General features: G+C 33.9%; 4 protein-coding genes and 1 non-coding gene across 7 annotated transcripts; 2 read left to right on the forward strand and 3 right to left on the reverse strand.

Annotated features, from left to right (window-relative positions):
- The first annotated feature begins 8 nt into the window (after positions 1–8).
- On the forward strand, positions 9–4,267 carry CYCJ18 (cyclin J18). The gene is made up of 8 exons (XM_078996709.1): positions 9–223; positions 311–387; positions 1,215–1,311; positions 1,436–1,534; positions 1,617–1,705; positions 1,806–1,932; positions 2,044–2,104; positions 3,941–4,267. The coding sequence occupies exons 1-8, from the start codon at positions 158–160 to the stop codon at positions 4,024–4,026; spliced, it is 702 nt and encodes a 233-aa protein (XP_078852835.1). The 5' UTR covers positions 9–157; the 3' UTR covers positions 4,027–4,267.
- Positions 2,310–9,231, reverse strand: LOC145048262 (AT-rich interactive domain-containing protein 1-like). Of its 3 annotated transcripts, XR_013682788.1 has the most exons (4): positions 8,787–9,231; positions 7,086–7,970; positions 3,325–3,420; positions 2,310–2,629 (listed from the first exon to the last, which is right to left on the reverse strand). XR_013682788.1 is itself a non-coding variant. In XM_078996708.1 (2 exons), exon 2 carries the CDS (start codon positions 7,904–7,906, stop codon positions 7,169–7,171), a length of 738 nt encoding a protein of 245 aa, XP_078852834.1. In that variant the 5' UTR covers positions 7,907–7,970; positions 8,787–9,231; the 3' UTR covers positions 6,906–7,168. The 3 variants fall into 3 exon arrangements, 1 of the variants encoding a protein (XP_078852834.1); XR_013682789.1 differs by lacking the exons at positions 2,310–2,629; positions 3,325–3,420 and adding an exon at positions 4,657–4,982; XM_078996708.1 differs by lacking the exons at positions 2,310–2,629; positions 3,325–3,420 and having other exon boundaries at positions 6,906–7,970.
- A 3,981-nt stretch (positions 9,232–13,212) lies between these two features.
- Positions 13,213–13,319, reverse strand: LOC144999204 (small nucleolar RNA R71). The gene has a single exon (XR_013660723.1). It is a non-coding gene; the product is annotated as a small nucleolar RNA R71 (small nucleolar RNA).
- A 1,193-nt stretch (positions 13,320–14,512) lies between these two features.
- Positions 14,513–15,525, forward strand: LOC145046895 (uncharacterized). Its single transcript, XM_078995163.1, has 2 exons — positions 14,513–15,122; positions 15,281–15,525. Exons 1-2 carry the CDS (start codon positions 14,513–14,515, stop codon positions 15,523–15,525), a joined length of 855 nt encoding a protein of 284 aa, XP_078851289.1.
- A 780-nt stretch (positions 15,526–16,305) lies between these two features.
- On the reverse strand, positions 16,306–20,074 carry LOC145048265 (protein NRT1/ PTR FAMILY 8.2-like). Its single transcript, XM_078996710.1, has 5 exons — positions 19,919–20,074; positions 19,091–19,294; positions 18,721–18,938; positions 18,077–18,630; positions 16,306–17,388 (listed from the first exon to the last, which is right to left on the reverse strand). The coding sequence occupies exons 2-5, from the start codon at positions 19,227–19,229 to the stop codon at positions 16,560–16,562; spliced, it is 1,740 nt and encodes a 579-aa protein (XP_078852836.1). The 5' UTR covers positions 19,230–19,294; positions 19,919–20,074; the 3' UTR covers positions 16,306–16,559.
- Between the last annotated feature and the right edge of the window lie 1,654 nt (positions 20,075–21,728).

Consider the following 21,728-nt stretch of genomic DNA (forward strand, 5'->3'; position numbering starts at 1 on the left):
TTGGACTGAGTTGGTTCATACCCGGTATTGGATCCAGAACCGGCAATTCCACTTCCAACTTGTCAAATTAACCGGGTACCCGACCCGGCACTATATGTATCTTCTAATTTGAGTTTCCCTCCATCCCGATTAGCGGATCCATTCCCGTGCCAAAATTATGACGAACGAATGGTGTTCAACTGTGCGAATCCGCATACTAGATTTCCTCATCCAATCCGCTCAAGTAATCATTCATAAACCTCATCAGATCGCCATTTTTGCTTGATATATGTCCGTTTTTAATTATGAATAAATTGTATCATACAAACAGCAACTTGAAGTTCCTCCCGTTGTCAAGTACTCTGCATTATCCCTCTTTGCCGAAAGATTCTACCCGATTATCTCCAGGTAATTTATGTTTTACATCCTTCTCTCTGTAACTGATGTCTGCATCTGAAAAAGTTAATATCGAGATCTGTCAGTTATCAGTAGTTGTATTTCCTCATTGTTATCATATCTGAATCAATCCAAAACCCTAGCTGCGTAAATTACGTGGTCTTAAAACCCTAGTTATCGATCATTCATGTTGAGAGGCATAGATGTGTAAATCAAGTCATTGCCATCTGTGAATTCCTATATTGGTTAAAAAATTAGGTATATATTAATCAACAATACCATCATTAACGGTTTAGTTTGCCAGAAATTTCTCTGCCCTTACCCTTTTCTTATTTAAGTAACATGTTACAAGGCCAGTTGTGATTCGGTTATGGAGTTTATATCAAGTTAACAGATTAAATGGTTGAGGCGTCTGGTTCAACGGATTCTATTGGAATTCAATTCCATTCTAATCTCGTTTTTTATTGCAAATGATGAATGTACAAAGTCTTCTCTTCTGACCCATGGATATCAAAATTCCATCTTAAAATCCATGAAATGCAATTCCCAACGTTTCCTGCTTATTAAATAACATTCAAATACCTTTTTATCCTTAAATATCTCAAGTAAACGCCTCTCTCTCTCTCTCTCTCTCTCTCTCTCTCTCTCTCTCTCTCTCTCTTTCCCTCTTCTCCCTCACAAATGCTTAGCCAACCAATCATTTGATAGAATTCTATTCTTTTAGATTCCAATTTCTTTTATCCATATGTTTTGTTTATAATAAACAAAGAAATGAAAGATATTGCTATTTTGTGTGTTTATGTGAGTTGTTTTATTATTTTAGTTTTCACCTTGAACAGATTTGATCAAGAGAGCACTGGACACTGGCTTTTACAACCAGTAAGAGAAAGTAATCTTCAGCTGTTTTCTCTCATTGCAATATGGATCTCAAGCAAAGTATGTTAATGTTACCTGATTACCTCAACCTACAGTTTTATTACTTCAAATAAACTCCATTATATCTTTCCAATAATTAAAAAAAATCATTTTTTTTTCCTAATAAATTTAAAACCACTTGCAGATTGATGCTTCTCGTCCCTTATCGGTAAAAAAGTTGAAAAGTCTAGCAGACAAGATAATACAAGATCAGCATTATACAACTAGAGATTTTGCAGAAGCTGTAAGCTAATTTTATTACCATTATTATTTTTTCAATCTTTATGGTTGTGATTCTGATAGCAATAGTTGAAAAAATTGTTCAGGAAGTGATCTTCATGAAGGTCTTGGATTATGAGATTGGTACATCAGATATTGTCTACAGGATTCTTGAAGACCTACTTATTCAGTTGAAGTGAGTGAGTGGTTTCAAGTTGTTTGTTTTTTCATTTGGTAACTACTTTTTGTTAGATCACTGATTAATTAATAATAATAATATTTTTGTTTGAGTTTAGGGAGGTTGCAACAGTTGGAGAGCATCTGGATTTTGAAGTATGCATGGATATTATGGATCTTCTTTACGAAAAAGAGGAGACATCAACTCTTTATAATTCTCCTCATTCTCTTGCTGCATCAATCCTGGCATGTTTCTTACCAATTTTTAATACAAAAAAAAAAAGATTTATTTATTGGAGTAAATTTTGCAATTTTTTTTGTCTAATCCAAAAAGATAGTTATTTATTCGTCTTGCAGGTTGCCTCGTATGTGATCACAGTTCCTAAACAAAGATGGGAGTTTCCTATTCTTCCTTGGGGTAAGCTTCCTCCACATATCCTATATCTTTTTTTTTTTTAATTGGTTTAACAAACCTTTACATATTCATCATATAAGTCTACAAAAAACTTAAGAAAACCCACAAACCTTCATTTCACCTTTCTACTCACTGCTGAAACTTACTATAATATATTCATCATTCACATGTTAACACAAAAGTTCATGGATTCAAACAATATTCACAATTTAAATATAAGAAAACTATACATTCACAACTTCAAATTTACAAATTTCATTGAGTTGTTTCATCTAATACTTTGTGTGAACTATCCATGGTTTAAAACTTAGTGGAAATGATAGAAAAGCCCTACAATGTCTCTAAAGTTGGTCAGTTCAATCCCTAAATTTATTTTGTTGTTTTACGGGGGCATAAAGTGGATGCAGACTTGCTTTTTTAGGTGTTGTTTGTTTTTTCTGAGGCAAAATGTATGCAGTCTGCGGACCACATCAGTAGACCTCTGTAGTTAGAAAGAAGATGATTGTTTGTTTCTTTAATATCTGCAAACTGTTAAAATAAACTAAAATTTAATTAAACTGATTAAAAAAAGACATATAAGAGTTTTTCAATAATTTTATGAATTTATTATAGATATTTAACAAATGTAGATCAACTTTTATGTATTATTGTATAAAAAGTTATAATAAAATGATACAAATTAATATATATATTTGATAAAAATCATCAAACTTTCGTCGTAAAATTATATCTAAACATTGTGATTAACGATAAAAGAATTTAACACATAAAATGGATGGAAATAAACTTTGTTTTTAGATGAAAATTTTAAAAATTTTCATTTTACTTTTTCCATTCAATCAATTAAAAACTGGACATAAATATTTTTCCCAATAAATGAATGATACTGCATTAAAATAATGTTTTATAAAATTTGGCATAAAAATATTAGACAATACTAGGATTTTTGTTTTTCATATCTATATAAATAGCTCCAATGATTATTATAACTAAATCTTTATTTATAAATCTATCACAAAAATCATGATTGTATCGTCGAACCTTTTTCCTTAAAGTATTAAAACGTTTTTATTAAAAATTGTTTATCATAGATAAAGTTGGAATAAATCTAAGTTCTAAACAAACAAACAAACAAACAAAAATATATGTTTCTTTAGGCTAAGATGTTTGAAGAGGTTTGAAGACTTATATCAACATTTACACCAAGAAGAGGACACGTAAACCTTTTTAGGTTTGGAGTCTTCAAAAAAACAAACAATCTGTGAAGTCTAATGTTTGCATGTGGTATGTACGGCGTAGACATAATAGACCAAGAAGATCTGCAGATAAAAAACAAACAATACCTTAGTCACCTTCACCTAAAGCAACCTATATAACATATAATCACTATATTTGAAACACATGTGACACCCATGTTAGCATCCATATGACAATCTCATATATGAAAGCATTAAAAGTTTAAAACAAATAAAAACAAGCCCTTAAATTCACATAAACGTATTGAAAGAATAACAAGCCTCGATCGGAGCTAATGAAGATCCTAACCAAACGTGGCCACCCTTTCACGACATCATGATCGGAGCTGATTTTTTCTTAAGCAAATCTCGATGGTTTCTTATATATAACACGAAGATGTTTGATTTTATTTATTTATTATCATCTTTGGCCTCTGAAGTATATTTAATTGTATTTTTAGTCCTTGAGAATGAAAGTGATTTAAAAAGAAAAAAAAAGATAATAATAATAAAAAACCATACAATAACCTGAGTTTTAGATCTCAATACTCACCAAAATGAGAATTTACAATGTCTCTTACATTCCTTCAAATAAATAATGCAGTGAAATATGGAATGGCATGCAAAGAGGATATCATAGAAGTTGTTAGAGACATATTGAAACATGTGTTGCAACAATGTTCAATTTGAGATGCTTCCACAAGGCAATAATTTCTCTTACATTCCTTTAAAGCAAAGGACGAATTAACATATTCAAATATTATTCCTAAAATGCTATCAAACTTGGTATCGTTGTTAGAATGATCAAATATGGATGAAATTAATGTTCGCATAAAAAAAAAAAAGAGACGTCGACCATGCACAAATATTGGTAAAATAAAATAGTTTTAGGTTTTAACGAACTTTTATATTTTCAACTCTTTATTTTAGTAGATACAAATAATAACTCATCCAATTTAATATGGTTTAAAATAATCAGCTATCTTAAACCATATTAATTTATCTTGAACCATATTAATATATTAATATGAAACTACAAAACTTTTTAATTTATCTATTAATTACTATATCTTATAATCTATATATTTTTAACTAATAACATTTAAATGATTAACTGAAATGTGATGTTCAATATAATATTTTATTTGAGTTATTTTTTATTTAAAAAATTACTTTTTGAACTTATAAAGGATTATATATATATATATATATATATATATATATATATATATATATATATATATATATATATATATATATATATATTCTAAATTATAATAATTCGAATATAAGTGTCTATTTTGTTTGTTAATTTTTAAAAGTAATTAAAACTTATTAAAATCATAAAAGTTCATCTGAAAAAATATCGTTTTGTTAAAGTGGATAATTTATTTCCTAAAATCTTTAAATTCAAGAAAACTTTATAAAAACATTACTCAATAATTTAATGTAATAAATCATACATTAAGGAAAACAATTATTTAAAAGTATAGTTAATTTATCATTTTATATATCTATTGGTTTTAGTAGTGGCATTAATTTGTATATCCGTATCACGTTACAGAGAAAAAAATAGAAAAAGAAAACATATCCTTCACCACCACAAGGTCTCTAGTCAGCGGGCCGCTCTAGACAACATTATGATCCTAATACATCAAAGAACACAATTATTTAAAATTATAGTATGTGATCATTTTATATATCTATTTAGAAGTGACATTCGTTTGTATATGTAACCGAGAAAAAAAAAATGAAGATAGATGGTTTCATTGGTTTGTCATCACATGGTCTCTAATTAACATGGTCGTCTTAGGTATCATTATGACCTTGTCATGACTGCTATGTATATAACACATAGCCTTATGGGTAGTTGGTTTAAAAATAAACTATTTGACAATTTTTTAATTTTAGTTATGATGATTTTTTGAAATCTTAAATGATGTTTTAGTTGTAATATATTATACAATTTAATATCACGTTCTTTATTAATATAAAAACCACTTTCTTAAAAAACTCATTATCATAAAATAATTGTTGAGATTTTTAGTTGATTTGACATTTCAATTAACAATGCATTATATCTTATTAGCTATTAAAAATATTACACTTTTTGCATTTGTTTAGTTGAATTTTTTATTTAAGCTTGCCATATGCAGATCTAAACTTTGACAAACAAATACCCTAACTCGTGTGAATAATGAAATGTCGGAGAGGGAGAGAAATGAAGGCTCTAGGTTTTGTTGTGGGCACAAATCCGACGAAGGGTTTCTACATTGTGCTTCGTCTTATCGTCACCATCATTTGTCTTATACAAAAACAAAAGGCTCGTCGGAGAAGGACGACGATGAGAAAGGTGGCTCTGGTGGTTTCTTACGTTCGAGGTGGAATGCGGAGGTGGTGACGAAGTTTAGGGCTTTCAGATTCGATGACGTTGCAGAGCCGACTAGACCTAGGTGATAGGTGTGGGATGACAAAAAAATAGTGGATGGTGACTAGGATGGTCTAGCGAAAAAAAAGAGTCGATGGTGACTATGGTGGTCTGATAAGTGGTGGAGGTCCGGCAGGAGGTGGTGATTTTGCATCAATAGAGAGAGAGAGAGAGAGAGGTATTTTATTTTTAATTGTTGTAATAAAAGAAAATTAGAAAATAAAATAATAAAAAACAAATCCGTCATTATAAAAAACTTTATAACACTTTGGACCAAACTCGAAACAAAATCAAAATTTTGAACCATTGTCATGAATCCAATCCTTTTTGGACCAAATTTACAAGTTTTGAGACCATTATTGCAACTTTGTTATTAATAAACTAGTATTCAAAATATGAGAAAATATAGTTTATATGACCCTACAAGCACTTGAAAAAAAAAAAACCTATTTGGATGCAAAAAGTCTTATTTATTTATTATTATTATTATTTTTTTACTACAAATGAAAATATTACCCCCAATTCAATGGGGAACCTGGTTGACCAGTCCTCCGCATTGATCGAGGCCATATATTCCCGGAAAACCAGATCAAGGGACAGGGATCCCCATATGGCAAAAATCAAGGACGAGGCCGGGGCAGGATACATTATGCCCTAACTCGTTTCGACCGTACACCATTTCATCCCATGTTTCACTTTTTCGAAAAAATGTAAGTTGTAGAAGATGAAAATAAAAGTTGTGTTAATATACTACGTTATAATGCTTAAATACTTTTATTAAAAATACCAACTATCACGAAAAATATTAATTTGTTTATAATGAACTTGAATAATAAGAGAAGAAAAATATACTAATAGGTCAGGAATGGATTGGGGATAGGTTGAGGATGGGCTCATAATGGGTCGCGGACAGGCCCAACTTTTAAATGCTATTACCGGCACCCATGTTAGTTTACTCTCGCCCATTCCCACCAATAAGTCCTAAATTTACAAATTTACCCTCGTTTAGTTTTTCCATTTCATATCCACATGCTCACCATCATTCTCTCAAATATTTTCTAAACACCATCTATCCAAATATCACTTGAAGTGAAAAAAAAAAAAAAGCAAGGCCTTAGTTGTGCAAAAGAGATACATAATCTAACCAAACAAAGCAAGTTGACTTGTGATCTTAAGGCAAAACTTCATCAAATCCCTACCTAAAGATGCCAAACTTTTGGCCTAGTGATGATTCCCCACAATATAATTCTAGTATTAGGGAGATGTTTAAATATATATATTATAAAAAAAAAAAAAATACCGAGAAGAATAAATACATTACCGGAGAAAAGAAAAGACTTATCTTCTCTAACTAATGCTGAAAACAGGTACAAAGCTAGCAGCCTCCTCAAATCCTCATCCATGTCATCTTCGTGCAGTTAAATACTTGGTCAACACAAGTTTAGAACTGGTCAAAGGTGTAGCATCAGCTCGAGCCCTTTTCCTAGACACTTTAGAACAAGGTCCACCCTTTGACTTTTCTTCATCATCTGTATCTACCATTATACAACCAGACCTTGTTTGCACACTCATTCGTCTAGGAACATATACATTCAAATAATAGCTCACTATATCTTTCTTGGATTTCAATGGAAAACATTCCAATGCAGGTTTTATAAAATCCATATCTTTTGAAAGTGGCACCCTTTTCATTAGATGTGTAAGCTTCTGCTGCTCTGGTTGCTTCCATAACTTGGCTACCGATTCTCCCATTTGATCAAACTTCCATTTATGGAAAGCGGGTCCCAAGTCTTTTTGTAGTTCGGATGATTTTTGAGCGATGTGGCGCTTCACACACATGATGGACCCACTTGATGCACAATTGCAAGATTCGGGTCTTCCTTTCCCAATCACGATGATGTCACCTTCTGTAGTTTCGGTTGATGACCATGTCACTGTGCCTAACCATTTTGAAGAGGTTAGAGAATTGTGGGGGGTCTTTTTGTGAGGTGGGCCGGTCCATTCGGGTACATGGGCTTGAAAACGGGGCCCGATTGGGATTGCAAGTTTTAGATTCTCGTTGTTGATGTAGTCAAACCGGTCAACCGACTTGTGACGTTTTAGAGTGTTGTTCTTTGCTTGTGTTGGTAGTGGTGTCTCCATGGTTGAATTGAATTTGTACCAATGTCGAAAAGATGTTTTTTTTGTTTATTTTCGCGTGAGTGTTCTGAAATGAAATTAGATGGAGTTTGTTTGTGTGATGTGGCAATTTTAATGATGTTCATAGACACACAAAAAAAAACACATTTGTTGGCAATGACGACAGTTTGTTATGCATGACAGAACAGACTGTATTGTGTTTGACATGTATTGGACTGATACTGATATTGATACGGGTGTTGATTGGACAAAAGGTACACCAAAAGGTGGGACATAGACTTGCTCTTGATCTGTCATTTATACAAAAGAATCACGAATATGTCTAATTCTGTTTTCTAGTTTCCACCACTAAAATGAATATATTCTACCATAAACAATCTACATCAGTGTATATATATACATAAACTTTGCTTATTTCATGATATCACCAAAAATACAAAAATTCCCACAATCATAATGCTGGAAAAGTTGGTATTGTGATTTCTGTAAGGCTTTAAAGATGCATTATAAATGATGAGAAATAATGGAAGGAGTTTCTACAATTTTTTAATAAAAGAGATATAAAAGGTTTTCAAACCTGGTATAAGCTACATAAAAGGGTGAATTATTTTTCTATAAAACAAAAGGGCAATAAGAAATTGAGCTGATAACATACAAATCCGCAAAACATGCTAAATTTCATTACAAAATCAAGAATTGCAGAAAAAATTGTCAGGATTGATTTATAATTTTCTTTAAACGAAGAAACAGGGGAACACATTAACATCAGATGCCCACATTATCACCAACAATAAAAAGTCAGAATAAATCAACGGTCGTTAATTTGCATATCACATATTAAAAAGGAAACGATTATCTTTAATTGAGTTGAGATTTAAATCACCTTAAGAACGAGTTGGATCGTCGAAAAATTGTCGTTCGAAAGCGAGTCTCTTGAGTTCAACTTCGCTCAGCCGATAATCGATTTTTTTGCGTCTTCGATTGTACTTCAGTTACAGAGAAACTCTTCTCCATAGATCTAAAACCTATTTTTGCATCTGATGCTAATTTAACACGATCTAAAATATAACTTTAGATCTACTTTAAACCGTACAAGAACAAGTACACATAGAAACAGAAGTGAAAGTGGATGGTAAAGAAGATCTAGAAGTGGTTCAGCTGCCGGTGATGGTGAAGAATCTAAGCGCCGGAGGAATATTCTCACTCAATTTTTATTTTTATTTTTTTTCCATTAAATAGAAAAGGCAAGGATGGGGAAGACAAAGGTTAGCATTATCGGTTCTTCGGAGGTGTGGTAATTCTTGTAAAAACTTAATGTGTTTTTCTTAGTCTTTTGGCCCTAAAAAAATTATAAAGTTAATGTTATAAAAAGGTAACGAAGTATTAATTTGTTTTTTTAGGTCCTCATGGTTTTGAAAGTGACAATATTACTTGCTTGTTTTATTTGTTTTATTGGTTATTTGGCTAACTTGGCATCCTACATGTATGGTTAACTTCTTCAACCCTTTTTGAAGGATGTTTATTGTTAATGTTTCTGGATTTCTATAATGGGGAAAATTTTCGATATGAAAAGGGAGGTGAGAGTTGGAAATATGAAGATGTAAATTTTCAAATTGATTCGTTGCTGGGAATTTCAAACTTCAGTTTTAAACATTCAGATTTCTTCATCAAAAACGTATTCTAACCCAAATCTTAGTATAAACTGGATTGATTTGTTCTTTAAATAAGTGGGTTCGGTAAATCAAAGGTTGATATGAAGTGTTTATAGTTAGGTTATTGTAAAACCTTTTAGTGATTTCTATTTGAAGGTTCTTGTGAAACCTTGTTGAGATTTATGTATTTTAGGTTCTTTATGAGTTCTTGTGAAACTTCACGCAAGTTGTTTATAGGTATTTATTGGGTTTTCTATGCAAACTATACACTAGATTATGATAGTGGAAACAAACAAAATTCTTCCTAAGTGTACATGCACCATAGGATCTAAGTTTTACTATTATAACATCATATTTTTAAAACTAAACAAAGAAGATAAAAAGAAAGGATCGAATACTAACCTTTGACAAAATCAAATTGTCACTTATTGCTTGATCTTCCTGTTGCTTTTTGGAAATACCAGTACCCAAAGTAGCATATATCTAATTGTTCACACCCAAAAGTCAAGAACCCTAAAAACTAAACTAAAGGAAAGAGACGAGAGAGAGAGAGAGAGGATGCACCAAACTCCCAGCCTTTCAGGAAGGAGGAGAGGGAAGAAAATAATGAGCTCCCCATGTCCCTTTATATAATTGTGGTGGTAACAGGATAATCCTGATTTTAATCAATTAAATATTCAGATTTAATCCTGATTCAAATCACTACCTTATCTGTTACTTGGATTAATTATGGAACCCTCTAAGGACTTCCTTAAGACCGTTCACCACCTAGGGTTTCCATAACTTCCTTTTGTTCAACTATTGAACAAGTAATATTCAGTTCATGTACATCTAGATTAATTTCTATTAATCCCAAATTTATTTCAACTAGTTTCTAATTAATTTATGAACATGTAATAAATTAATAAACTATTTTCTGAATCTTGTAAAACTATTTCTAACTATTTTTGCTCGTGAGGGCAACCCAAAAATTACTTTGCTATTATTCTCTAAGTTACACCAATTAGTTATGATATTGGACACATATTTCCATCAATCTTCTACTTGGATAATTCATCAACTACTATTGGTTAGATGGACTTTGAATAACCAACAAAGCGTGCTTTCCATAACAACTGTTAACAAAGAAACCACGGAGGAATAAGGTACATCAATGAACTTATATGTCACACCCCCGACCGAGCGGCAGAAACATCATGATATGCGACATAATGGTGTTGGATCTCAGGCTATAAACATACATTGAATAATATACTGGAATATCATACAACATTACTTCTTATTCATTAAATGAAATATATTACCTAATTGATCGAGATACAGGTATGTTGATATGTGCATATTTAGCTACATATTTCGTATAGAATTTTAATACTTTTTGGCTAATTTATTGCAATTTATGGATAAAAGGTACTTAATTATGTTTAAATTGTATTTTCAGCCTAAAAGATGTGCTCCGAAGCAAAAGGAAGCGGGAATAGCAATTGGGAGCTCGGGAATTGAAGAAAGAAGAAAAAGAGTCAAAAACCATGTCTACTCGGCGAGTCGGATGTCTACTTGACGAGTAGACACGAACATTCGTGAAGCATGCAGAATACCTTGTCGTACACAGGTTTTTATAATGAGAGACTCGGTGAGTCGGTTATTGGACTCGGCGAGTAGCCTCTGTTTTCAGAAATCTATAAATAGAACACCTAAGCCCGAAACTAAACCCTTCTCGGGAACCTTGGAAGTTAATCTGCGACTGAAGGTATAAATGGAGCTCTGGAATTCGTGGAACAACCCTAGCTTTCAATCTCGAGAAGATCAAAGGCAATTTTAGTTTACTCTTTACTTAATCTTTTATTTGAACTATGTATGAACCTTTAGATTTCATTTTGAATTACTTTGTGTTGTAATTATGAGCTAAAACTCATATCTTCTGTTTAGGGTAGATGAAGTTATGACTATGGTTTGATTTATGGGTGGATTAATTGCAATAGGTGAGTTCAGTTTTGTTAAGCTTGTTAAAGAACCTTATGTGTTAACAACAACTATTTTCTGTTAATTACCAAGTAAATTAAGCTGCATGAACATCTCTTAAGTGCTTATCTCATATGATTTATGTGAAAACATTGTTATGTGCCTAAGAATAACGAATGTGAAACTAGGGTTAAGTGGAAAATAGGTAAGTTAATGTGTGAGCTTGTGTGATGAACCATCAACACGAGGTTAATTGAATTAGTAATTTGATTAGCTAACTACAAGTCTTACTTAACCCGAATCAGTAAACTAGGAAATTTATTAGTTTAATCATTTGATCACTGCTTGAATTGATTTGTTTCCTAAGGATTAGTAATAGCGAACGTGAACCTAATCACATTAATCGGTAGTTAATTACAATTAATCCATTGCACTTGCCATGAAATCAACCATAGGAGTAAATGAATTGAACCTAAACATAAGTCTTCTCCATTATTGAATCTAGTTGATTGTTTATTTTCTTTAGCTGTTAGTTGCTAGTTTAAGTTTATTTAATTTTTTAAGTTTCTAGTCTTGCAAAACTAGAGAAAACATTTCCCTTTTATTACTTGTTTTAGATAATTCTAGTAATTAGCTTAATTGTCGTTCCCTGTGTTCGATACCCTGCTTATTCAATTATACCACCAATTGACAGGTCCAATGTCTTTGTGTGTCTAAAATATATTTTAAAAGTAGGACTAAAACTAGTGTATTTCACACACATCAAGTTTTTGGTGACGTTGTTGGTGAACGGTTCTAAAATTAATTTTAATTGCTAGTGTTATCAATCCTTTGTGTGAGATTTATCTTGCACAAAGTTACTGCTTTAGTAATTTAGTTATTAGGTTTAAGGTTTTAGTTTTTCTGTATTTTTAGGATTTTTATATATATATTTTTTCTGTTTTACCCTCAAACTCGTCGAGTCCACTCGCAAGTACTCGACAAGTCCAAGGCAGATTTCCAGTTTCGTTTTTATTTCATGTTGTTCTTTTTATGCGTGTTTCTTGTTTTGATTGCAGGTATTACATGACCTGAGGTTCAAACACACCTCTGGTTCCTCCATATGAAGATCCGGAATCCACTCTTAGAAAGAACAAAGACAAAGCCGTTGAAGACACTAACCCGTCAAGGAAATCACCTTTCAAGGACCTTAAATCAGTCTTAGGGAAGAAGAAAAGCAAGAAAACGGGTGAGTCTAGCAGTCAAAAGAGCGAGGAAAGCAAGTTTGACTCTAAATCCGAAGAAGAAAGCGACTTTGAAGGCGAACCCGCTAACACCATGGCTAACATCGATGAAGTTCCCATGGGTGAATGGAAGAAAAGGATACGTGATGATACCGGCCCAGGACTCATGCAACCCATGATTCCTGCCACTGCCAACTTTGAACTTAAAGGCCACATACTTGCCCAACTTAAGGAAACCCCATTCTTCTAGAAAGATCACGAAGACGCATACAAGCTTCTAGATGAGGTCAACGACATAGCCGACTACTTCAATGTTCCTAATGCGACTTGTGATACTTTTTTGCTTCGTATGTTACCGGTCACATTTAAGGGAGACATGAAAGATTGGTTGAAATCACTCCCTCCAGGATCCATCACTACTTGAGCTAAAAGGCGTATTATTGATTAATTTTGCCCTCCCTCAAAAATAGCAAAATTGAAGAAAGCCATAGTCAATTTTGAGCAACAAGCTGAAGAGTCACTTTATGAGGCATGGGAGAGATACAAAGGCTTACTAAGGAACTGCCCACACCATGATCTAAATAGTCAACAAGAAGTCTCCATTTTCTATGATGGAGTGAATGTAAACACTAGGCAGCTCCTTGATTCGCAAGGACCACTCACAAAGAAACCTCCCCCAGTGATAAAAGAACTAATTGAAGAATTCTCTAAACACTCTAGATAATATCATAACCCAAGAAATGACTCAGCTAGAGGGATGGTGAATGTTATTTTTGATGACATGGCAGCAATGGCAAAGTTGTAAATCATGGATCGAAGAATGACTAAGATGGATCAATCCATCCATGCCATTAGAGTGGGATGTGAAAATTGTATAGGGCACCACCTTACTAAACATTATGACCTTAACGAGAACGGGAACCGAAAAGTACAAGTGTGCTATTCAAGTGGCGATAGGTATGATGATGATTGGCGCAAACCCAAGAAAGAATGAATATCATATGATGAGTACAAGAAGGCAAAGGAGGAAAAATATAAGCAAAAAGGAAGATTTTTTTTTATCAAAAAGAGGAGTCGGTGCAAGAAAGGAAGTCGGACTTTGAAGATATGCTTACTAGATTCGCAGTTGCATCCGAGAAAAGGCACAACGATACCGATGTTGCAATTAAGGAGCAACAAAACTTAATGAAAGAGCACCAAATCATGATGAAATACCAAACAACATTACTTAGGAATCAGCAATCTTCCATTATCAACATTGAAAAACAGCTGGGCCAACTTGCATTACAAATAAACGAGAGACGACTGGGTGGACTTCCTAGTCATACCAAAAACAATTCGAAAGGCGCACATATAAACATCATGACAAATAGGAGTGGGAAGATTATAACTCCTCTGGCCCCTATTCAGAAAGAAGATCCTAAGTTTGTGCAAGAGGAAGAAGCAGAAACTGAAAAATCGTAAATTCTCGATCCGACTCACCGAGTCTCTGATATGAAGTCGATGAGTTCCCCACCTCAACAGAAAAACAAGCCTCATATTAAACCGTATCATCCTCCATTTCCATTTCCAGGTCGAGTCAGACAATAAAAGCATGATGTTGATTACCAAAAGTTCCTGGAACACATAAAGGCCCTTCAAATTAATATGTCATTCATCAAGGCGGTTGCACAAATGTCTAAATATGCCAAATTCCTAAAGGAGCTTCTTACAAATAGAAAGAAGATGGAAGAAGTAAGGAGGTGGTTCTAAATGAGAATTGTTCAGCTGCCATGTTGAACAAATCACCTAAGAAGAAGGGTGATCCGGGAAGTTTGACCTTGCCTTGTCAATTCGGAAATTTAGCAACTATACATGCATTAGCTGATTCGGGGGCAAGTGTTAACCTCATGCCATATTCATTCTTCAAGAAATTAAATCTTCCGGAGCCAAGGCCAATTCGAATGACAATTCACTTAGCAAATAAAACAGTGACATTTCCAAGGGGAATATGCGAAGATCTATTCGTGAAAGTTGATAAGTTTGTGTTCCCCGCATACTTCATAGTACTAGACATGGAAGCTGACCCTCAAGTCCCGATCATACTTGGAAGACCTTTCCTTAACACCGCGAGTGCTATAGTAGACATGCAAGATTCTAAACTTACCCTTTGGAAGGGAGATGATTCAATTACATTTAGGGTTGATCAAGCAATGACGCATGCAAGGCATAGTGATGACACGACATTTTCGGTTGATATGTTGGAAGAATTAATGGAAGAATGGAAAGAAGACAAGCCAAGCAAGTCCACCATTACCTTTAGAGAGGAATTTGATGCTGAAAGAGACTTGATGGAGATAGAGAGATTGCTCGAGGAAGCTGAATATACTGAATTAATCAGAAGTGTTGAAAGCTCGACTCGCCGAGTTGCATCCACTGACTTGACGGGCCGTTTGAAAAAACATGACCAGACACAAAATTTGCCTGGGACTCGACGAGTCCCCTTACTGGACTCGACGTGTTCAACATACAGAACACGAAATCTGAGCTAAAAATTCTAGAGGATCATCTGGAATACGCATTTCTTGAAGATGGTAAACAAAAACCAGTAATTATAGCTTTTGATCTAGCTAAACATGAAAAAGAAAGCCTTGTGGAAGTACTAAAGAAAAGACAAGGTGCCATAGCATGGAAGATAACCGATATCAAGGGGATTAGTCCAACCTATTGTTCTCATAACATTAACATAGAAGATGGAGCTAAACCTATAGTTCAACGCCAAAGAAGATTTAACCCAAATATGTAAGAAGTGGTTAAAAAGGAGGTAGTTAAACTTTTAGATGTTGGTATCATTTACTCAATCTCCCGATGCATGTGGTACCAAAGAAAGGAGGAATGACGGTGGTTAGCAATAAAGATAACGAGTTAATCCCAACAAGAACAATAACCAGGTGGTGCGTGTGTATCGACTACAGAATAAAATACCCCCCACAAGGGATTTTATCAATTTTTTTCATTAGTTATGCTTTAATTATTTTGTTACTATGGCTGCTTATTTTATCAATTTTTTCACTTTTTAAAGCAAATAACAAAGATGGTCCATTTGGTTTACTAAATGTAATGAATTTAGCCCTTCTATATTTGAAAAGAATAAAATACCCCCCACAAGGGAGGAACTAACGGTAGAATTTTAACAAAGTTAGTAAAAAGGATCGTCTGTGCAAGTTTTGCAAATCATAAAGACCATTTGCATCAAAAAAATTAATAATAACTGAGTTTGTGATTTTTAGTAAACCACAGGGACCATTTTTGTAATTTTGTCTACTCGAAACATTGTTCTAGGAAATGTTGGTTACCACATTTCAGTTTTTTTAATAAAAAGATCATTTGAATGGACATATTTGCATCAGTTATTGGGTCTGAAACAACCCATTTCAATTCAGTGCTCATTTTGTGAAGTTGAAATTATTTCGTTTTTTAGTATTATCCTAAGCAAAAACATGCAGTCAAATTTGCGAGTGTCCGTTGTTTAATTGACTAAATGAATGTCGCTTTCTCCAAGCTATTTAGTTAAGTACACCAAGTGTTCCACCAACTTAAGCAGACTCCATTAAAACCAATTCGATTACAACTCCGGCCCAGTTGGGAGGATTCAATATACAAATTCGAGCAACAACATCAAATTCTTGTAATTCATTCCTATATCATATTCATATCACCCATTATTGTTGGTTACCTTACAATTACAATGACAACCGACGCACACAAAAGCTTCAGAAACTTAAACAAACATCAAATTGACAAGTTCAAACCACACCCTCCCACAAACCAATTCTATACCTAACGAAGAGTCCCCAATGGTCGCTTGTAAGTGTACCATTTAGCAACAAGAAGATAAGCTCCCAGATTCAACACACTTAGAACACTCAAAAGCCAGAAGAAATTCTGCAATTGCCCTCGATTCAAATTATCCGGTATCCACCCTGGTTTCCCTCCCTTCGTACTAATACTCATCACAATCGTCACCAACAATGAACTCAAGTAATTCCCTAACGCAACAGTCGTGAGCGATAAAGCAGAACACAAACTCCTCATCGAATCAGGCGCTTGATCATAGAAAAACTCCAATTGTCCGATGAATGTGAACACCTCCGCACAACCAATCAAGAAATACTGCGGAACCTGCCAGAAAATCGACATGGGTATGTGTTCGTAATCGTAATAGTTGTTTCTGCGCACAATTCCGAGCCTGATTACTTCCAAAACACCAGCTGATACCATGGCGAAGATCGAAATTACTAATCCTATTCCCATTCGTTGAAGCTGGGTGATTCCTGATTTGTGGCCGGTGTATTTCCGGGCAAAGGGTACAATCATCCGGTCGTAAATTGGGACCCAGAAAATTACACTGAGGGTGTCGAATATGCTGAGTGATGCTGGTGGGATCTCGAAGTTGTTGATCGTGATGTCCATGTAAGAACCTTGAAGAACGAAGAGATTGCTCATTTGACTGTAAACGGCGCTGAAGATGATGCCTGTGGCCCATATCGGAAGCAGTTTGATGATGGATTTAAATTCCTCCACTTGGGTCACGGTGCAAAGCTTCCATGGGTCTACGGATTCCTTCACATGATCCGACTGCAACTCCATTGCTGCCTTGTCCAAGAAACTACAAGAAGACGATGACACATTTTAGAATTACTAAATTGATTTATATTTTTGGGAAAATCACAAAGTTTGTGTAATTCTCTTATTTTTTTTTACTTAGGCCATGTTCGATTTAATAACTGAAAAGTTAAATGATAGTTTATAACTTAAGAATAAAAAATAGCTGAACTAACAATATTTATATTGTTAAAAAAAAATATGATTTTTATAATAATTAAGGGTATATTTGAAAAAAAAAATTGAAAGCTAGTTGATAGTTTATGACTTAGCTGATAAAAAATGACAATTGGTAAAAAAAAATAGCTGAAAAACTAACTTAAACGGAAGATATAAAATAGCATAAAACGATATTTAAAATAATATGATTTTTATAATAATTAAGGATATATTTGAAAATTAAAAAAAAAAAAAAACTCCTAAAAAGCTAGTCTGAACAGTTTAAAAAAAAAAAACTAGTTTACAAAATTATTTTTGATATATCAAACATGACAACTTAAAAAAACTTGAAAAATAAGTTAACTTATCAGCTAACTAACTGTGACACGTCAAACACAACCTTAATATAGTCGTAACTACTTTCTATTTTTCTAAATTTTGCTTTGATATATTTCCTCAAATACTTTTATGATTTTTGGAAACATAATTTATCCCGACAACACTTTATTTGTGGATACCCATAATTTGATTACCTAAAATCTTTGGTGTGGTCAAGTTTACGGCTTCCAACAATAGCAGACTTTGCATCAGTGGTCTCATACAAAACCGATGTGTCCTCGGGCACGTTGACCCTACGTTTCCTCCAGGAAGCCACGATAACCTGACAAATCCTGGTCAACGGGCTTCCACCCGGCTTCTGATTCCGGTACAATCGAGTACCGGAAAAGAACGACCCGACCGCAATCGCCATGGCCACGGCCGGAATCCCAAATCCCCAACCCCACCCCACATTATCTTGAATCCAAACAAGAAGTGATGATGCAATTAATGCACCGATATTAATTGAGAAATAGAACCAATTAAAGAAAGAACTCTTGTGCTTCTTTTCAACCTCATCCGCATCATCAAATTGATCTGCTCCGTAGGATGAGACACACGGTTTGATCCCCCCGGTTCCTAGGGCCACTAGATACAATGATAAAAAGGTTAAAGCAATGTCTATATCGGTAGCATGGCAATTCTCTTTTGAGATACAAGTTGGCTTAAGTCCCGAAACTGATGCTGATATTGTTAACAAAGTCATTCCCTAAAAAACACAAAGATCTGGTAAGCTATATATGAGTGTTTCGTTTCTTTTTAAAGAGTGGATAAAGAAAGTTAGGGATGTAAAGTTTACCATAACATATATGATAGAGAAGATGGCAATGGTCCAATATCTGCCTAAATAAGCATCTGCCAGAAATGCCCCTAGCAATGGCATGATATAACAAGTTCCGGACCAATTCGAGAGGTTTTTGGAAGCGGTCGCACTATGTTGATGAAGGTTATTTTTGAAATAAAGCAAAAGATTCGTGCTCATTCCATAATATGCCAATCTTTCACAACATTCGTTTCCTGTTAAACATAATTCAATCGTCAAAATGGTCTTTTAGCAGGATTAATTTGGAAATTACAAAATTTAAGATAAGTTGCTTCAAATTTATCTATTCGAGGTACTAGTTTGACTCTCTAAAGTCAAAATTGGATATTGAGATAACAGGATATACCAAGAATAAAAGGGCACGCCTTCCAAGTTCCTGTGGTGTTCTTGTTAGCAGGATTGTTTCTGTAATCAACTGTGCCATCTTTAGTGTATATATCTTCTTCTGTATCGACCTTAGTGGATGCATCTTTTATTTCAGCCATAATTTAAAGTTCTTATTATCTTATAACCCTAAATCGGGTTAGATTCGCAAGAAATTCTCAATTATCTGCAAATTTATAGGAAAAATGCAAGAATCAGCAACGATGAGATGGCAAGCCAAATAATCAATGTCAGGAATAAATCTAAATTAAGTAAACTTTACAACATGTACTTCTTCCTAAAAAGATTCACTTTGAAAAGAAAGATAAAAATAAAAAGAGAAAAAGAGAAAAAGAATCTTGTGATCCCAAATCAATCCCACTCGATGTAGTCAAGATAAAATCAATTATATATATTTAACTTCAACTTGGAGACTTTCCATAAAACGGAAATGTTGCAATTTCATTCATGAAACTTAAAAAACTCGCAATAGATATACATCAATAGCGAACAATACTAGGATGGGATCCCATAGCTTTTCTTACAAAATCAATATAATGAGTATCCAAATGAAATATTTGATACCAAAAACAGAGCACGAATTGTAAATCAAATTTCAATTGAGTAAGGAGAAAAACCAGATAAGCAACAAAGAAACCAAACCGTAACCAGAAAAGTATCGAAAACACTTGGAATCTGTTATATTCATTAACACTGAAGTTCGAAATCAAGAACCCTTTTCTAAAACATAATTCTAAACAAGAAAGAGAAGAGATTTAAGGGGAAAAATGATAGAGAGGTGAAGGTGTACCTGAATTAATGGAAGTTGCATTTGGATTAAGAACACTCTACTGAGAAAATGGTTTGAGAAGAGGGTTTATCAAGAGAGAAATTGGTGTTATATAATGAGAACTGATTTCCACTTCCCTTTCTTTATCATACTGTATTGATGACCGAGGAATCTTAAGTGGCTATGGCAGAAGATTCAAAAGATTTTAATGCTCTCTCACGACTTTAATGTTTTTTTTTTAATTTTTTTTATTATTTATTTTATTTTATTTTATTTTTTTTTATTTCAGTTTTCAAAATATTACAATTTTCTTTTTTTAAAAATATGTCAAAATATTACAATTTTCTTTTTTAAAAATATGTCAAGTGGTTATTGTTTAATTGATAATTCATTATTATTCTTTTTGTCTTTTTGCCAAATTTAAAAATAACATAAAATATAAAGAACAAAGGTTGTAGCTTTACAAGAAAAAGACACACAAGGAACAAACAAAAAACCAACATGATCGAAACGACACCAACCCCGAACAACAACCTGAAGTTACATGATGATGCTAAAAAGGAACAACACCAATTGGTTCAATTACAATTCTCAAACTACCCCTCTCCTTAACCCACCCAAGCACCATAATCATGATGTCGTCTGTGAACTTGGTGGAAGAGGTGTGAACCAGTTTAAAGATTTTATTATTTCTACTCTTCCAAATACTCCAAAAACCTTCGTACAAGATGGAGAGAAGGATCCTTCATTTTTAGGGCAATTCCACCATTTAGCAACAAAGTTCAAAGCGTCCGGCACCAACGCAACATCGTTAGAGGGAACATTTCACCATCAAAAGATTCAGTTAAACACTTCCTTAGCAAAATCACAATTAAGAAGCAAGTGGTCCGTTCCATCATCCCCATTAGTACACAAATGACATTTGATAGAAGTCACTCTAAGCCCTTGTCTTAGTACACAAGTGACATTTGACAAAAGCCACTCTAAGCCCTTGTTTGAAAGGGCAACAGAAAAGGGGATATGATCCATACTAGCCCTCCACACAAAACAAACAACTTTAAGAGGGGCTAATGGATCCAAACTGTTTGGGGTTGGGAACCTCAATAGTAATCTTGGAGTCAATAAGCTTTTGAATACAATGAACGTAAAACAACCCGTCCTTAGAAAGGTTGGACCTCTAAGTGTCGGATCCCATGGATAGGACACACCCATCAAGTACCCTAAAATGTTGGCCCAACTCTGACACCTCCAACGGGAGGTTGGGGTTTTTCTTCCAAGCCCAAGTAAAACCATGGGATGATAACCTATCAATAAGAAAACAATAATTACGTTTGTCTAGTTAAAAAAAAGGAAACCGAGTAGCTAAAGTTTCTCCTCCGGTCCAGTTATCCAATCAAAAAAGAGTCTTGCAACCTGATCCAATTTTGTAGGAAACAAAAATCCGCCAAATCAATGCCAAATTCTCCCAAGAAGCTCATTCTCTTCACCAAATTACTCCACACATTCAGAATGGAACGTTTGGAAAGATTGGAGATAGGCTTGCGGGAGAGATAATGGATCCTACAAATAGCTTGCTGCCATAGGGAAGGGTTCTCTGTTTTAATCTCCAAATCCATTTGCATAATAAGGCGATGTTAAGGCTTGTGAGGGAACCAACACCAAGCCCGCCCATATCTTTATCCGCGAGAACATGTTTCCAAGAAATCCGAATAATTTTATTTTTCCTCCGACCCTCCCCATAAGAATCTTCTACGAGTCATTTCCAGTATATTAATAACAGAGGGACGAGCCTTAAAAATCAAAAAATAGAACAAAGGCATACTACCAAGGA

The sequence above is a fragment of the Lactuca saligna genome, chromosome 5 (genome assembly GCF_052625555.1).
Source record: "Lactuca saligna cultivar CGN05327 chromosome 5, ASM5262555v1, whole genome shotgun sequence".
Classification (NCBI taxonomy): Eukaryota; Viridiplantae; Streptophyta; class Magnoliopsida; order Asterales; family Asteraceae; genus Lactuca; species Lactuca saligna.